This window comes from Silurus aristotelis, assembly GCF_946808225.1.
Source record: "Silurus aristotelis genome assembly, chromosome: 25".
In the NCBI taxonomy this organism is placed as follows: Eukaryota; Metazoa; Chordata; class Actinopteri; order Siluriformes; family Siluridae; genus Silurus; species Silurus aristotelis.
In genome coordinates, this window is record NC_139598.1 from 9,996,975 (window position 1) to 10,012,001 (window position 15,027).

General features: G+C 39.0%; 1 protein-coding gene across 2 annotated transcripts in view; it reads left to right on the plus strand.

The window, feature by feature from the left end:
- The first annotated feature begins 236 nt into the window (after positions 1-236).
- Positions 237-15,027, plus strand: part of mppe1 (metallophosphoesterase 1) — a 38,100-nt gene continuing 23,309 nt past the window's right edge. Inside the window, exon 1 of one of the 2 annotated variants that reach the window (XM_083530013.1) lies at positions 237-704. In XM_083530013.1, coding sequence (XP_083386139.1) covers positions 481-704 — 224 coding nt within the window. In that variant the 5' untranslated portion in view covers positions 237-480. The remainder of the gene's footprint in view (positions 705-15,027) is intronic. The other variant, XM_083530012.1, reaches the window with a different exon arrangement.

Here is a 15,027-nt window from a genome sequence, read left to right on the forward strand (position 1 = left end):
ACATCAATGTTTAATCAAATTCCGCAACTATAAGCAACCTATCGATAGTTTTTAGCAACTTCATGGAATTTGTATATTCATTTGTGAAAAATACCCGATTTGTTTCTCAGCTCACAAAGACCACGACATTCCATGGCGCCATCTTGGTTCATTCTCGTTTGTCAGGGTGGAGCATTCTCGTTTGTCAGGGTTGTTTGTTAAATGTGCTCGGATAACAATGACGTCATCGGGACCGCCTCTATCATTATGCCTGCAGTAAGGACAGAGAGAGGAAGCTGAAATCTTACAAGCGCTGCACTCGAGTATGGATGTGTTGTTGATAAATGTTCTCTTCACGCCTAAATACAAATAATTATTTGAAGAGTTACCTGCACACCACGCTCTCTTTTCAAAGGAGGACTTTCTTTTTCCTTAGGCTTTTTGTGAACGCATTTTTCTCTACACGGTGTTTTTTTTTTTTACTGTGTCAAATCAGGAAGCATGCATGGAGCGCGCGCTAAAAGTAAATGGAGTCTGATGGTATGGATCGTTGTTACGCTGAGTTGCGTGTTTATATTCTGTGAATATGTAGTCTACTTCCCTGTTATTCTGCGATGCTCGTGGCCAGAGATGGTGGAAGAACGGAACCCCCTTCGCGCACTCTTCTTATCTGATCCTCATTTGCTTGGTGCCGTCAGGGGACACTGGTTCGACAAACTGAGGAGGTGAGTTTGCGTTTGCGTTGAATAGTAATGGTTGATTGATTCTGCTCCATGAGGGTTTTTTTTTACTTACAGAAGTAGGAAGTGTCAAGTTTATTTCTATAGGGCTTTTCACAGACATTGTCTCAAAGCAGCTTTACAGAATTTAACAGTTAAGGTGAACGATATGTATTTATCCCTGATGAACAGCCATGGCGACTGTGGCAAGAAAAAACTCCCTTAGATGTTATGAGGAAGAAACCTTGAGAGGAACCAGATTCAAAAGGGGAACCCATCCTCATTTTGGGTGATATGAAGAGTGTGATTATAAATCTTTAAACAATACAGAACACTGGAGATTGAGAACTAATTTCAGGAGCACTGGAATGTGTGTTTATGAGTAATGTCCTTCCTACAGTCTTATACAGTCATTTGCGATTATGGAACCAGGAGCTACTGAGCAACACACAAAAGACTTTTACAGATTTTATAGACACTTTTACTATTTGAGAGAGATGCCCAAAAAAAAAAAAAAACTCAACAGCATAATATTCAGCAATTGTGGGAAAACTATTTGCAAAGGCTATGCTTCTAAAATGTGTAAATTTACTGCAATATCAAAACTTTTAATTGATAATGTTATCTAGTGGAGTAGAGTGGGTCAGAGTTCACTGCAGTTGTTATGCAAAACAACTTATCAAATTATATTTGACTGGTTTGTCTATGCTTTTTAAACAACATACACACTACTTCTACATACACAATACTTCCACACACTAACATGCTAAGTTTGTATTAAAAGCTTTGCTAACCTATGCACATGGCATACTGGCATTTCATAAAACACAACTTAACAATTCATTTATTACAAGCATTTTCAGTTATATAAGTGCTTTACATCCTTGTTTGCAAACTTGGAGGCCAAGTACATACCTCCCATGCCTGTGCTATTAGGGATGGGGGAAAAAATTATCCACATCTCTTCTTGCCCTTTGCACCAGTCACTCCAGGGCTTTGGATACTGGATTGGAACGACACTAGTTTAAAACCCAACACCTCCGAGCTGCCACTGCTGGGCCTTGAGAAAGGCCCTTAACCCACTACTGCTCAGTTGTTAGTTGCTCTCGATAAGGGCGTCTGCTAAATGCCCGAAATGTAAATGTAAATTACTCTGTAACAGTGTAAATCTGGACTTTTCAGACCACATTTTTCAATTAGGCTCACTGATAAAAAAAGAAAGGTGCTTTATACTTGTATCGTGTACTTCACAGAAAAGTTAAATTCTTTCTTCACATATTCCAACAATGTTAGGAATCTGGGGTCCTCACAGGGTGACACAGGGTCGGCCATGTTACAGCACGTTACAGCAATAGCCTTGCTTAAAGGCTGTAAAGGTGACCGCTCGGCCCAGTAAACCAGAGCCTTTAACCATTGAGCCAACACCTCTTCATGGTTTCATAAGGCTACACAATGTTTTGTCTCAATTCAGAGTTTTAATTCTGTAGGTGGAAACAGTTTTATTTTCACTAATAAACATAGCTGTGAATTCCAGTGGTATTTTTGTATTTCATTTCCCAAACATTTAGATTATCTCTGAACACGATTGTTTAAAGAATTTTTTCCAACCATATTTCCATCAAGATGGTTGATCAGTATTTCTTTTAGATAAGTAATTTCAGGGATCCCCAGGCCGTTGATATAAAACATCCCCAGCTGCACAGAGTGGCCTCCAATCATAGAGAACACCATGGCAGGTGGCGAGGCAGGTCAAGAGGAGAGGAGAGGGTCAGGAACACTGGAAACTGGTACCCAAGGGCATGCTTAACTTGACCGAGAGAGAGATTGAAAGAGAAGAGCGTAACAGGGAGAGAAAGATAGGGATTATTGCATATCCTTATTGTTGTGTAAAAGTTAAAGACACTGAGCAGTTGGTTGCTCTGTCAAAACTAGCAATGGCAGCATAACTAAAAGGGAGAGCCAGAAATTTTTAGACAGGGGTCACCAACATGGTAGCTGCAAGGAGCACATGAGTAGCCTGCGGGCCTTTTCTAAAAATAGCTGTTTCCTACTTTGTTAAATCATTGTTGATAATTATTATGAGAAATCATTAACATGATCAGTGTCTTCACATCGATGAATATCATTAATTATTATTAATAACATATAATAAGGGGGTCCCTGGTGGTCTAGTGGTTAGGATGCGGCGCTCTCACCGCTGCGGCCCGGGTTCGAACCCCGGTCAGGGAACTAACCCCAGCCACTCTTAGTGCCGGTCCCAAGCCCGGATAAATGGGAAGGGTTGCGTTAGGAAGGGCATCCAGCGTGAAACGTGCCAAATCAAACATGCGGATGATCCGCTGTGGTGACCCCCTAATAAGAGAAGCCGAAAGAAAGTTATTAATAATAACAAATAATAAAGGTAAATTGAGCAAATTTGTTATTTCAGATCAAACTCAAAAAACTGTGTATTAAACTGGTAACCCTTCACATTAATCGGTACCCAAGAAGTAGCTCTCAGTTTCAAAAAGTTTGGTGACCCCAGGGTGGAAGGCAACATCAATAGTCTAAAATACCAAGAAATCTTAGCTACCTCGTTTATTCCCAACCATAAAAGAGGTCAAATTCTGCAGCAGGATGGTGCTCCATCGCATACTTCCATCTCCACATCAAAGTTCCTCAAGGTGAAGAAGATCAAGATGCTCCAGGATTGGCCAGCCCAGTCACCAGACATGAACATCATTGAGCATATGTGGGGTAGGATTAAAGAGGAAGCATGGAAGACGAAACCAAAGAATATTGATGAACTCTGGGAGGCATGCAAGACTGCTTTCTTTGCTATTCCTGATGACTTCATCAATAAATTGTATGAATCCTTGCCAAACCGCATGGATGCAGTCCTTCAAGCTCATGGAAGTCATACAAGATATTAAATTTGGATCTCACAGCACCATTACTTTTGCTGACATATTTTTGTATTTGCAGTAATTTTGTTAAATTTCTGTATAGGCGACAAACTTTTGTCTTGCCAAAATTTGACCTTTCTGTCTTGATTAAATGATAAATTTTTTTTCAGTGGAACTAATTTATTTCAGTGCATTAAACATCATTTCGGAGGGTTTTAGCTTTTCATATGAGCTATTTCTAACACCAATTGATTAATTAAAAGTCAGGTTAATAGCAGGTGTTTCTACAAAATAGATAAGCGACAAGACTTTTGTCAGGGACTGTATATTAAACAGTATAACTGTGCAAGATTGTACAGAGGAAAATACATGTCAAGAAAATAACACAATGTACATATGAATGTTACAGTATATACAAAATAAATATTCATGGAATATACAGTAGTGCAGTTATACATAAGTTATGGATGGTGCAAAATTGCATAGTGAATAAAGCAGTGTAATACAGACAGACAGTGAGGTAGTGTGTTTGTTGACATATGATCAGCTGTTCAGTGTGAGAGAGAATATAATCAATAAAATTTAATAAAGATTTATTGCTCGTCAATCATTGATGGGTGTAGAGTACTCAATAATTCTCTTGATTGAAGTTGTAACAATGTTGGCAGATTTAAGACAAAGGGGGTTTTTATTGTTGAATGTGAGAAGTTGATCTTATTAAGTATTGATGTTCCATTAGTGTGTTAGAGCCTGAAACCCACCCTGGTTGTTAAGAACAATTTTTTTTTTAAACACACACACACACACACACACACACACACACACACGTATACACGTATACACACACAATCACACCCACGTACACAAATACACGATCACACACACACCTATACACAATCACGCACGCACACAACCACTTTTACACTTTTTCTTGGAATACTTGAACATTTTTAGCATTCTGAAACTAATGACTCTTTACACCCAACCATCAAGGGATAAAAACTTCCAAGCTGCTCCAAACTTAAAAAATTTGAGAGAATGGTGTACACCTTAGGTAAGTTAATTTATATGGCATCAATCTGACTCGTGTTGCATACAGTGGTGTGAAAAAAAGTTTGCCCCCTTCCTGATTTCTTATTTTTGTTGCATGTTTGTCACACTTTAATGTTTCAGATCATCAAACTAATTTAAATATTAGTAAAAGATAACACAAGTGAACACAACATGCAGTTTTTGAATGAAGGTTTTTTCCACCAAAAGTCTTGGGGATCATCAAGATGTTTTGTGGCAAAACTAAGACAAGCTTTTATATTCTTTTTGCTCAGCAGCGCTTTTTGTGTTGGAACTGAATGAATCTGAAACATTAAAGTGTGACAAACATGCAAAAAAATACGAGAAATTAGGAAGGGGGGAAAACACTATTTTACACCACTGTAGAATATAAATTAATTAAGAATACTCAATGTTTGACTTGGCACAATAATGTTCAAATAACATTTCAGCTTCAGAAGCAAAAAAAAAAAAAAGATTTAATGTGAAAATACCCAAACATTGCAGAATAATTTCATGACTTCAAAAAGTCTATTACAACGTGAACCGTGAATGAAATAACTCCAAACTTATTGGAAGAAATAAATCAGTTGGACGAAAATTTAAGAACTTTAGACCTGATCAATACTCAAAATTCAAATTTCTGTCAAAATTCAAGTCAAATTACAACAAACACACGTGATGCAACACAATATATTCTATTAACTAAATCAAAGTCTGTTAGGGTTACAAAACAGTCTAAATAAATAACTTGAAGAACATCTTATTAATATTTATTACCACATTATCTGTGTAAAGCTGCTTTGAGACAATGTTCATTGTTAAAAGCGCTATACAAATAAAAATAAATTTAATTAATAAAACATAACCATTCTACGTATTTAAATCCTGCATTAGTAGCCGTTGTGAATCAGCTGAAAAAGAGTATATCTTAAACCACTGCACACAGCTTTGATATTCCCTTATCTCCTTCACCAGCCTAACAACAACAAAGACCATTAACTCCTTAGGACTTGATTTATAATCTTAACCAAAGCCTTATGTGAAATTACAATCTGGTTAACTTAACTCACCCCTCTACCAGTGTTTCTTAAAAAACTGTCATGTGACAATGAGCACAACCCCCAAACACCTAATGATCAAATAGATCTCGTTGAGGAGAACAAGCCATCTGCTAATGTTTAAAATAATGAAATTAATATTGTTGAGAACATGCCATCTCCTAATGTTCAAAATAATCAAATAGATATTGTTGAAAACATGCCATCTGCGATGTGGAAGATGGAAACGGATTAGATCCAAATTTTAGAATAATTGAACATTACAGGTTCAGTAACACAGAAAGGTCTTGGTTCAAGATGGCAGTGTGGCAGTAGCTCGCAGCGGCTGCTCCAGATCCAAAATGGTGCTACGTTTACGTTGTTGCCCGCCTTACGCAACATATAGACATCAAAACAACCCTTGTCCTGGTGTACCACCGCCAAACACTCCAGGAACACAGAAACAACCCCAATAATACAATAATTGACGATCTGCGTCAGAAGCTCCGCGACCTTGGCATGCTTTGAGAACCAGGCCTCCAGACATCGGCGTTACCTGTGCTCAGGGAATGTGCAGAACAGCTAGCGGATGTCTTTATGGACACCTTTAACATCTCCCTGAGCAGCGCAGGTGTTCCTACCTGCCTTAAGACGACCACCCTGTGCCAAAGAATTCTACAGTTTTCTGCCTCAATGACTATAACGACCCTGTATCTGGCCCTCACCCACCTGGATAATAAGGACTCGTGTACGAATGCTGTTCATAGACTTCAGCTCAGCATTCAACACAAGTTGAATGAAGTTGAGCCTACTGGGCCTGAACACCTCCCTTTGTAATTGGATCCTGGCCTTCCTGATTGGGAGACCTCAGGCAGTCCGGATCAGAAACAGCATCTCCAGCACCACCACACTGAGCACAGGGGCCTCTCAGGGCTGTGTGCTCAGTCCACTGCTGTTCAATTTAATTAACTTTTATTTGTATAGCGCTTTTAACGATGAACATTGTCTCAAAGGAGATTTACACAGATAATGTCATATAAAAAACATCTTATTCATTTTTAAGTGTAAGTTTGTCCCTGATGAGCAAGCCTAAGGAATAAGGAAGAAACCTTGAAAGGAACCAGACTCAAGAGGGAGCCCATCATCATTTGGGTTGCACCGAATATCTATTTATTGCAGATAATGATGTCACAATATACAGTGATGGTGATCAGAAGCAAACTGTAGTCCTTAGTGTAGCAGACTGTTGACATTAACTACAGTTTAAATCAATCCTGAAAGCTCCCGTTCTTACCCCGGAATTTCATGGAACCACCCAAGATGTTGATGAGAAACCGTCCCCAGCTGCACAGAGTGGCCTCCAATCGAAGAGGACACTATCCAGAGGCAGGCCTAGACGAGGTGGGAAGATCCACAGAGGGAAGAGGGGGCAGAACCATTGGTCACTGGAACCTCAGGGGCATGTTTAAGAGGGAGAGAGAGAGAAAGAGAGAATAGAGGGGTGACGGGAAGAGAAGGATATGGATTATTATTTGACATTGTTGTATGGAAGTTAACACTGTGTAGGTGGGGACTCCAGAAAGACTCGCTATGGCAGCATAACTAAAAGGGTGAACCAGAAGGTAACAGACATGAGTGATCTCTGGGATAAGAGACGACCCACCACACCTCGTTAACAAACCTGAGTGAACGTGTAAGAGTGAGGGGCAGCATACAAATATCCCAGTTCACCAAACACTCTATATCCATGATCCCTTCAGATCTGCTCCTTTACCTAAGAAAAATCTACTAATAAAAGACTTGACTAAATAAATGTTTTCAGCCAACAAATAGCCTGCACCTTTTGATCTAAGTAGGCGTGGAGGATCATGTTGGTTCAGTAGTTCACTCAGATACTGTGACGCGAGACTGTTAGGTGCTTTATACGTCAGTAGTAGTATTTTATAATCGATGCGATATTTAATTGGGAGCCAGTGTAGACTGATTAAAACTGGGGTGATGTGGTCATATTTTCTAGATCTAGTAAGGACCCTTGCTGCTGCATTCTGAACTAACAAGCTTATTTATGCAATTACTCGCACACCCAGACAGTAAAGCGTTACAGTAGTCTAATCTAGATGTAACAAAAGAATGAACTAGTTTTTCTGCATCCTGTAACGACATCATGTTTCTAAGGTGAAAAAGGCGATCCTGGTAATATTCACGTGAAGAAAGGAAAGACTAGGGTCAATAATCACACCAAGGTTTTTGACTGCTGAACACACTGAGATAGAAACTCCATCCAGAAATTCTACATAGTCTGAAAGTTTACTTCTAGCTGCATGTGGTCCTAGTGAAAGTACTTCCATCAGTTGAGCAGAAGGAAGTTACCAAGCATTCATTGTCTAATGTTTTTGTGTGACGCTTAGTTTAATATTATAAATAGCTGCGACTCCACCTCCTCTGCCTTTGAGACGGGGCTGGTGTATGTAACTATACCCAGGAGGATTCGCTTCATTTATTATTTATATTTATTTGGTTTAATCCACGTTTCTGTCAAACACATTATATTTAACTCCTGGTCGGTAATAATTTATAGTCAGCGCTTTTGACGAAAGAGTTCTAAAATTCAACAATCCGATCTTTAGATCAGAGGGGCTGGCTGGCTGGCTGTCCTTGGCTGGCCTTGGCTGGCCTTGGCTCAGGACAGTCACTTGTTAACTAGTGCTGTTTTGAGACTATGACTATGATCTTAGAGAACCTGTGCTTTCTTTAAAACCTAAGATGACCTGTTATGTCTGGCGCCCGGGCTCCCGGTATACACATGACCTGTGCTGCGGGTGCCCCTAAAGGTATAGTTAATTTCACGTGCTACAGGATAGATTCTTCTATAACCAGAGCTCTTTCAGGTTTCTCAGCAGGTGTTTCACTGAGGAGAGCAAACCTGTTGGACACATGAAGCAGAGAGGATTGGTGCTCCCGTGGGCGAGGACTCTAATGCCGGAATTGGGGGAATGCTAACTCCACCTAGGGCATCCAGACTTTCCCCTGCCGAACCTGGACTGCTCTCGCACTAACTACTTCTCTCTAGACTCTGGATGCTTTCCTCTAATGCTAAGATCTTCTCCGTCAAAGAGCAAACTAACTTACACTTCTCAAAGATAAAATTAACGCTAGCAATGGAGAAAGACTGACTTAACATGTCACACACTGAATAAGCTGGATGCTTGCCATAGCAGAGAAATTACGTACCTTAATGTGGTTACTGTAGTGTGTGTTCTGATGGGAATGGTCTCCACTCACTGCTTCCAAAACCTTAAACAGGGAATAAAGCGTACTTCCAAAAGGAGAGAAGAAACGGAGCCAACAGAAAAAATACAGGAAATCAAAACGTAATTTTGAGATTTTAAAGCAATGAGAGAGATACTATAAAAATGTAAACGCCGATAAACATTGTACATAACAGTACATAACATTGTACTTGTTCCTCTGCATAAATGCCCGAGTAGATTTTGAGCAGAGTTTTGGGTCATTATTTTGTTGAAATATCCAGCCCCGGCGTAACTTCATCTTTGTGACCGATTCCTCAACATTATTCGTAAGAATCTGCTGATATTGAGTGGAATCCATGCAACCCTCAACTTTAACCAGATTTCCAGTACTGGCACTGGCCACACAGCCTCGCAGCATGAGGAACCTCGCCCAAATCTTTTACTGCAGGTAGCAATGTGCATTTGCACACCTCAAGCCACTCCGTTTGTGGCGTGTGTGCAGAAAAGGCTTCTTTCACATAACTCTACCATACAGCTTCTCCCTGTGCAAAGTGTGCTGAATTGTTGAATGATGCACAGTGACACCATCTGCAGCAAGTTGATGTTGTAGGTCTTTGGAGGTGGTCTGTGGACTTTTTCTATTTGAGGTTGGCCACCTCAAATACCTTTTTTCATGATCGGATGCACCTGTCTAATGAAGTTCAAGGCTTAATGAGCTCACCAAACCAATTGTGTGTTCCAATTAATCAGTGCTAAGTAGTTACAGGTATTCAAATTAACAAAATGACAAGGGTGCCCAAATTTATGCACCTGTCTAATTTCGTTTTGATGCATATTGCGCATTTTCTGTTAATCCAATAAACCTCATTTCACTACTGAAATATTACTGTGTCCTTCAGTTATTTGATGTATCAAAATGAAATTGCTGATCCAAACACCCAAATATTTATAAATGAAAATCATGGACATTGTCAGGGGTTCCTAAACTTTTGCATACAACTGTAAATAGTTGACACAGTACATAGCGAAATGAAACAACGTCAAGAAGCAAGATAAAAACAATACATCATTAAAATCTGTAAAATGTCTATGATTAAGATAAAAGCTTCTTGATTTATCTTGAAGAGGTGCAGTTTCTCCGGTATCAACTCATTAACTGTCCGTGTGGAACAAAGGTTCCGTTTGGTGTCCTGATGATTTACGTAATTAAACCACCATTATCACTTTAAAATATTTACAAGAATTTTTTGTCTTCATGCTTTATGTTGCATCCATATTTCTCCATGTCTATGTTGCTTAAAGTATTAAAAACAGGAAGCATTAATATATGGTACATTTAGAACAGATAGACGTGTGATTAAGTTGCAATTAAATATTTAATTTGATTGATAACCTCTGTAAAATTATACATACAATGTACATATTACATAGTATATCTTTTTGACTCCTCATTACATCTGCACTATTTTTATCTATATATATCTTTATATCCTTACTGTACATTCTGCCCAACATTTCACATTCATGTATGTGTGTATATAATGTGTGCACCCTTTGCCACCTCTGCCAGTTAGAGAGGTGTGTGCTGGTGCCAAGCTATTTTAGCTTTAAGAGTACTTTGGACGGGCTAACTGTAAGTGTCTGGGTTGTGCAGGTAAGTTAGGGCAGAATAAAGCACTGTGAAAATGGCATACTATGTAGAGCTATTTGGGCGATATGCAAAATGTTATGGGTCCAGAATGGTTACGTATGTACTGTATCGCCAGATTTTTGGCAATACAAATCGTAGTGTTTACCTGGTGTTTCCTTGTGTGCAGTAAATCTTTCAGATTTTTAAAAATCTTTTCATATTATGTAATGTAGATAATGAGATATTCAAAATGCCATTTGATGTTGTGGAACATTATTTTTAAATTGCTACACTATTGGTAAATCTCTGCTAGTCTTTACCTCTGAGTTGTTCAAACACACTCATGACCTGTTGCCAATCAAACCTAAATTAAACCTATTTATTTGCAAAATCCTCCAACTGTTTTTTAGTAACACTTACGTTTCCAGCCTTTTGTTGCCCTTATCCTAACTTTTTCTAAAATGTATTGCAGCAGTAAATTCAAATTACAATTTTAAAGAAAATAATAAATTAAAATTTTAAACGTTTAAACATTTGTTTCATTCTCTATGTTCTATTGTGAATGGCAAATGGTATTAACCATTTTTATTCACTGCATTCTGTTTTAATATGCATTTAAAATGTTTTCCTTAACAAGTATGACATTTGTCATGAAGCAGAAGTAATGAGACAAAAGGTAGACTTGAACTTTACTATACAAAAATAACTATGCACATATACACCAATCAACCAAAATATTAAAACAGAGTAGGCCCCCTTTTGCAGCTCAGACCATGATTAATGGACTTAACGAGACTGGACTTCTGTTATTGTGCTGTGGTATCTGGAGCCAAGACGTTAGTAGCATAATCTGTGGATCCTGTATGTAGAGAGGTGGGGCCTCCATGAATTCTCATACTTGCTCACACATCCACAAATGCTCAATATAATTGACATACCAAACACCTTGAAACTTTTTTTTAACCCTTTAATTGCAACATTGTTTAGGTAGGTGACATGTGGTAAAATAACACCTACATCAATATTAGGACTCAAGGTGTCCAAACAAAACATTACTTGGAGCATCAAACTGCCTCTGCAAGCTTGTCTTCTTCTCATAGTGTATCCTAGTGCCATTTCATCCACAAGTAATCGATTCACACATACTCCGCAGTCCACATGATGTAAATAAAAATGTGTGGCAGCAGGCATGTGGCCAAGTGCCTGTTTGTGAATAGAAGACGAGGTAGTGAGTGGTAAGGATCACACACCTGTGTATGATTTTTAAATAATAAATTTTCTCTGTTGCGCTGACCGAGTTGCAAAGTAAAAAGGATAGAGAATCGAGCATCGAGAGAAAGGGAGCCCCATAGCTCAATGTGTGTAAGTGTGTGGCCTAAACACTGACAGATGAAGGAAAATGCAAAAGCTTGACTGTTCAATTCAATTCAATTAATTTTTATTTGTATAGCGCTTTTAACAATGAACATTGTCTCAAAGCAGCTTTACACAGATAATGTGGTGATTTAAACGTAAATATGTTCTTTGTAAGTATGTTTGTCCCTGATGAGCAACTGTGGCAAGGAAAAAGTCCCCGGGATGGCATAAGGAGAAACCTTGAGAGGAACCAGACTCAAGAGGGAACCCATCCTCATCTGGGTTGCACCAAATGTCCATTTGAAGCAGATATACAATGTTGCGGGGTACAGTGATGATCAGAAGCAAACTGTATTCCTGAGTCAGTGTAGCAGACTGTTGACATTAACTACAGTCCAATCCATCCTTAAAGCACCCATTCTACTCCGGAATTACATGGAACCACCCAAGGTGTTGATGAGAGACCGTCCCAAGCTGCACAGAAGTGTGAAGATCGACGGAGGGGAGAGGGGAAGGAACAGTGGTCACTGGAACCTCAGGAGCATGTTTAACTCGACCGAGAAAGAGAGAGAGAGAGAAAAGAGGATGACGGGAAGAGAAGGATATGGATTATTAAGTGTCCCTATTGGCGTATGAAAGTTAATGTCACTGTGCAGTTTGGACTCCGGCAAGACTCGCTATGGCAGCATAACTAAAAGGGAGAACCAGAAGGTAAGGGGGATCTCTGGGATAAGAGACGACCCACCACACCACCGTCAACAAACCCGAGTGAACGTGTGAATGCGAGGGGACGACAGCATACAAATATACCAGTTCACAAAACACTCTATATCCATGCTCCCTCCAGATCTGAGCCTTTACCTAAGAAAAATCTACTGATAAAAGGCTTGACTAAATAAATACGTTTTCAACCTTGACTTGAACACTGAGACTGTGTCTGAGTCCCGAACACTGGTTGGAAGGCTGTTCCATAACTGTGGGGCTTTATAAGAGAAAGATCTGCCCCCTGCTGTAGTCTTAATTATTTGAGGAACCAACAGATAGCCAGCACCTTTTGATCTAAGTAGGCGTAGAGGATCATACTGGTACAGAAGTTCACTCAGATACTGCGGTGAGAGACCGTTAGGTGCTTTATATGTCAGTAGTAGTATTTTATAATCAATGCGAGATTTAATTGGGAGCCAGTGTAGACTGATTAAAACTGTTGTGATGTGGTCATATTTCCTAGATCTAGTGAGGACTCTTGCTGCTGCATTCTGAACTAACTGAAGCTTATTTATGCACTTACTCGCACACCCAGACAGTAAAGCGTTATAGTAGTCTAATCTAGAAGTAACAAAAGCATGAACTAGTTTTTCTGCATCCTGTAACGACATCATATTTGAAATTTTAGCAATATTTCTAAGGTGAAAGAAGGTGATTCTGGTGATATTATTCACGTGAGACTCAAAGGAAAGACTCGGGTCAATAATCACACCAAGGTCTTTGACAGCCGTACATGCTGAAACAGAAACACCATCCAGAGATGCTACGTAATTGGAAAGTTTACTTCTAGCTGCATGTGGTCCTAGTAAAAGTACTTCCGTCTTATCTGAGTTGAGCAGAAGAAAGTTATTAAGCATCCACTGTCTAATGTCCTTTACACACTTCTCAACATTGTTAAGCTGATCTCGCTCGTCTGGCTTTGCTGAAATATACAGCTGTGTGTCATCAGCATAGCAATGGAAGCGAATCCCATGTTTATGAATGATTTCACAAAGAGGCAGCATATATAAAGAGAAAAGCAGTGGGCCTAAGACAGATCCTTAAGAAACCCCAAACTTTACCTCATAGAGTGTGGAGAACTCACCATTTACATCAACAAACTGATAGCGATCAGTCAAATAAGACCTGAGCCAAGAGAGAGCTGTTCCCTTTATTCCAACAACGTTCTCAAGTCTAGCAAGTAGTATAGTGTGATCAATGGTGTCAAAACCTGCACTAAGGTCGAGCAAAACGAGTAAGGAGACAAAACCCTGATCAGGGGCCAATAACAGGTCATTTACCACCTTAACTAGCACCGTCTCTGTGCTATGATGAGGCCGAAATCCTGACTGATACATTTCAAAAATGTTATTCATAAGTAGGTGTGAGCATAACTGCTGTGCTACAACCTTTTCTAAAATTTTGGATATAAAGGGGAGATTTGATATTGGTCTGTAGTTGGACAACTGACATGGGTCAAGGTCAGGTAGTAGATAGTGGATAACTGCCAGTTTGAAGGATTTAGGTACATAACCAGTGCTAATGGAAGAGTTTATTATTTTTAAAACAGGTTCAATTACCACTGGAGTTATCTGTTTAAAGAAACTTGTCGGCAAGGGATCGAGAATGCAGGTTGATGGTTTTGATGAGGAAATTAATGAAATGAAGTCATTCTCATGAATAGGAGTGAAGCTTTGTAGTTGATTGTCTGCTATAATTCCACTGCTGTCTACAGGGTTACTTGTAAAATAATTTGGATTTATATTAACCGTCTGTATTTCTTGCCTGATGTTTTCAATTTTATTATTAAAAAAGTTTATGAAATCATTACTACCCAATGATGGTGTGCTTGTTAGTGCAGTGCTTTTATTCCCTGTTAATTTTGCTACCGTGCTGAATAAAAATCTAGGATTATGCTTGTTATTTTCTGTTATTTGGTATTATCTATCTAATATCGTAATTTCTGGAAGATTATTGATAAAACGTGTAGCTGACGTGAAAGTACGCTTAACACGGTAACGTGGTGAGGTAGAAATTCAATGACTGAGGCAAATTTTAAACGAGATTAGATAATGGTCTGAAATAGCTGTTATGACTGTTTTTTATTTTTAATCCAAATGTTAACAACAAATCGAGAGTGTGTCCACCACTATGAGTGGGTCCTATAACATTCTGATTACTTCCAACTGACTCTAGAATGGACACAACTGCTGCTCTTAAGGAGTCTTCCTTAAGTCTTCCTTATCAAAATGAATATTATAGTCACCAACAATTAATGCTTTGTCTAAAGAAGTAGCTAAATTTGTAATGAAATCTGCAAATTCTATCAGAAAATCAGAGTAGGGCCCTGGGGGTCTATAAATAATAATTAGT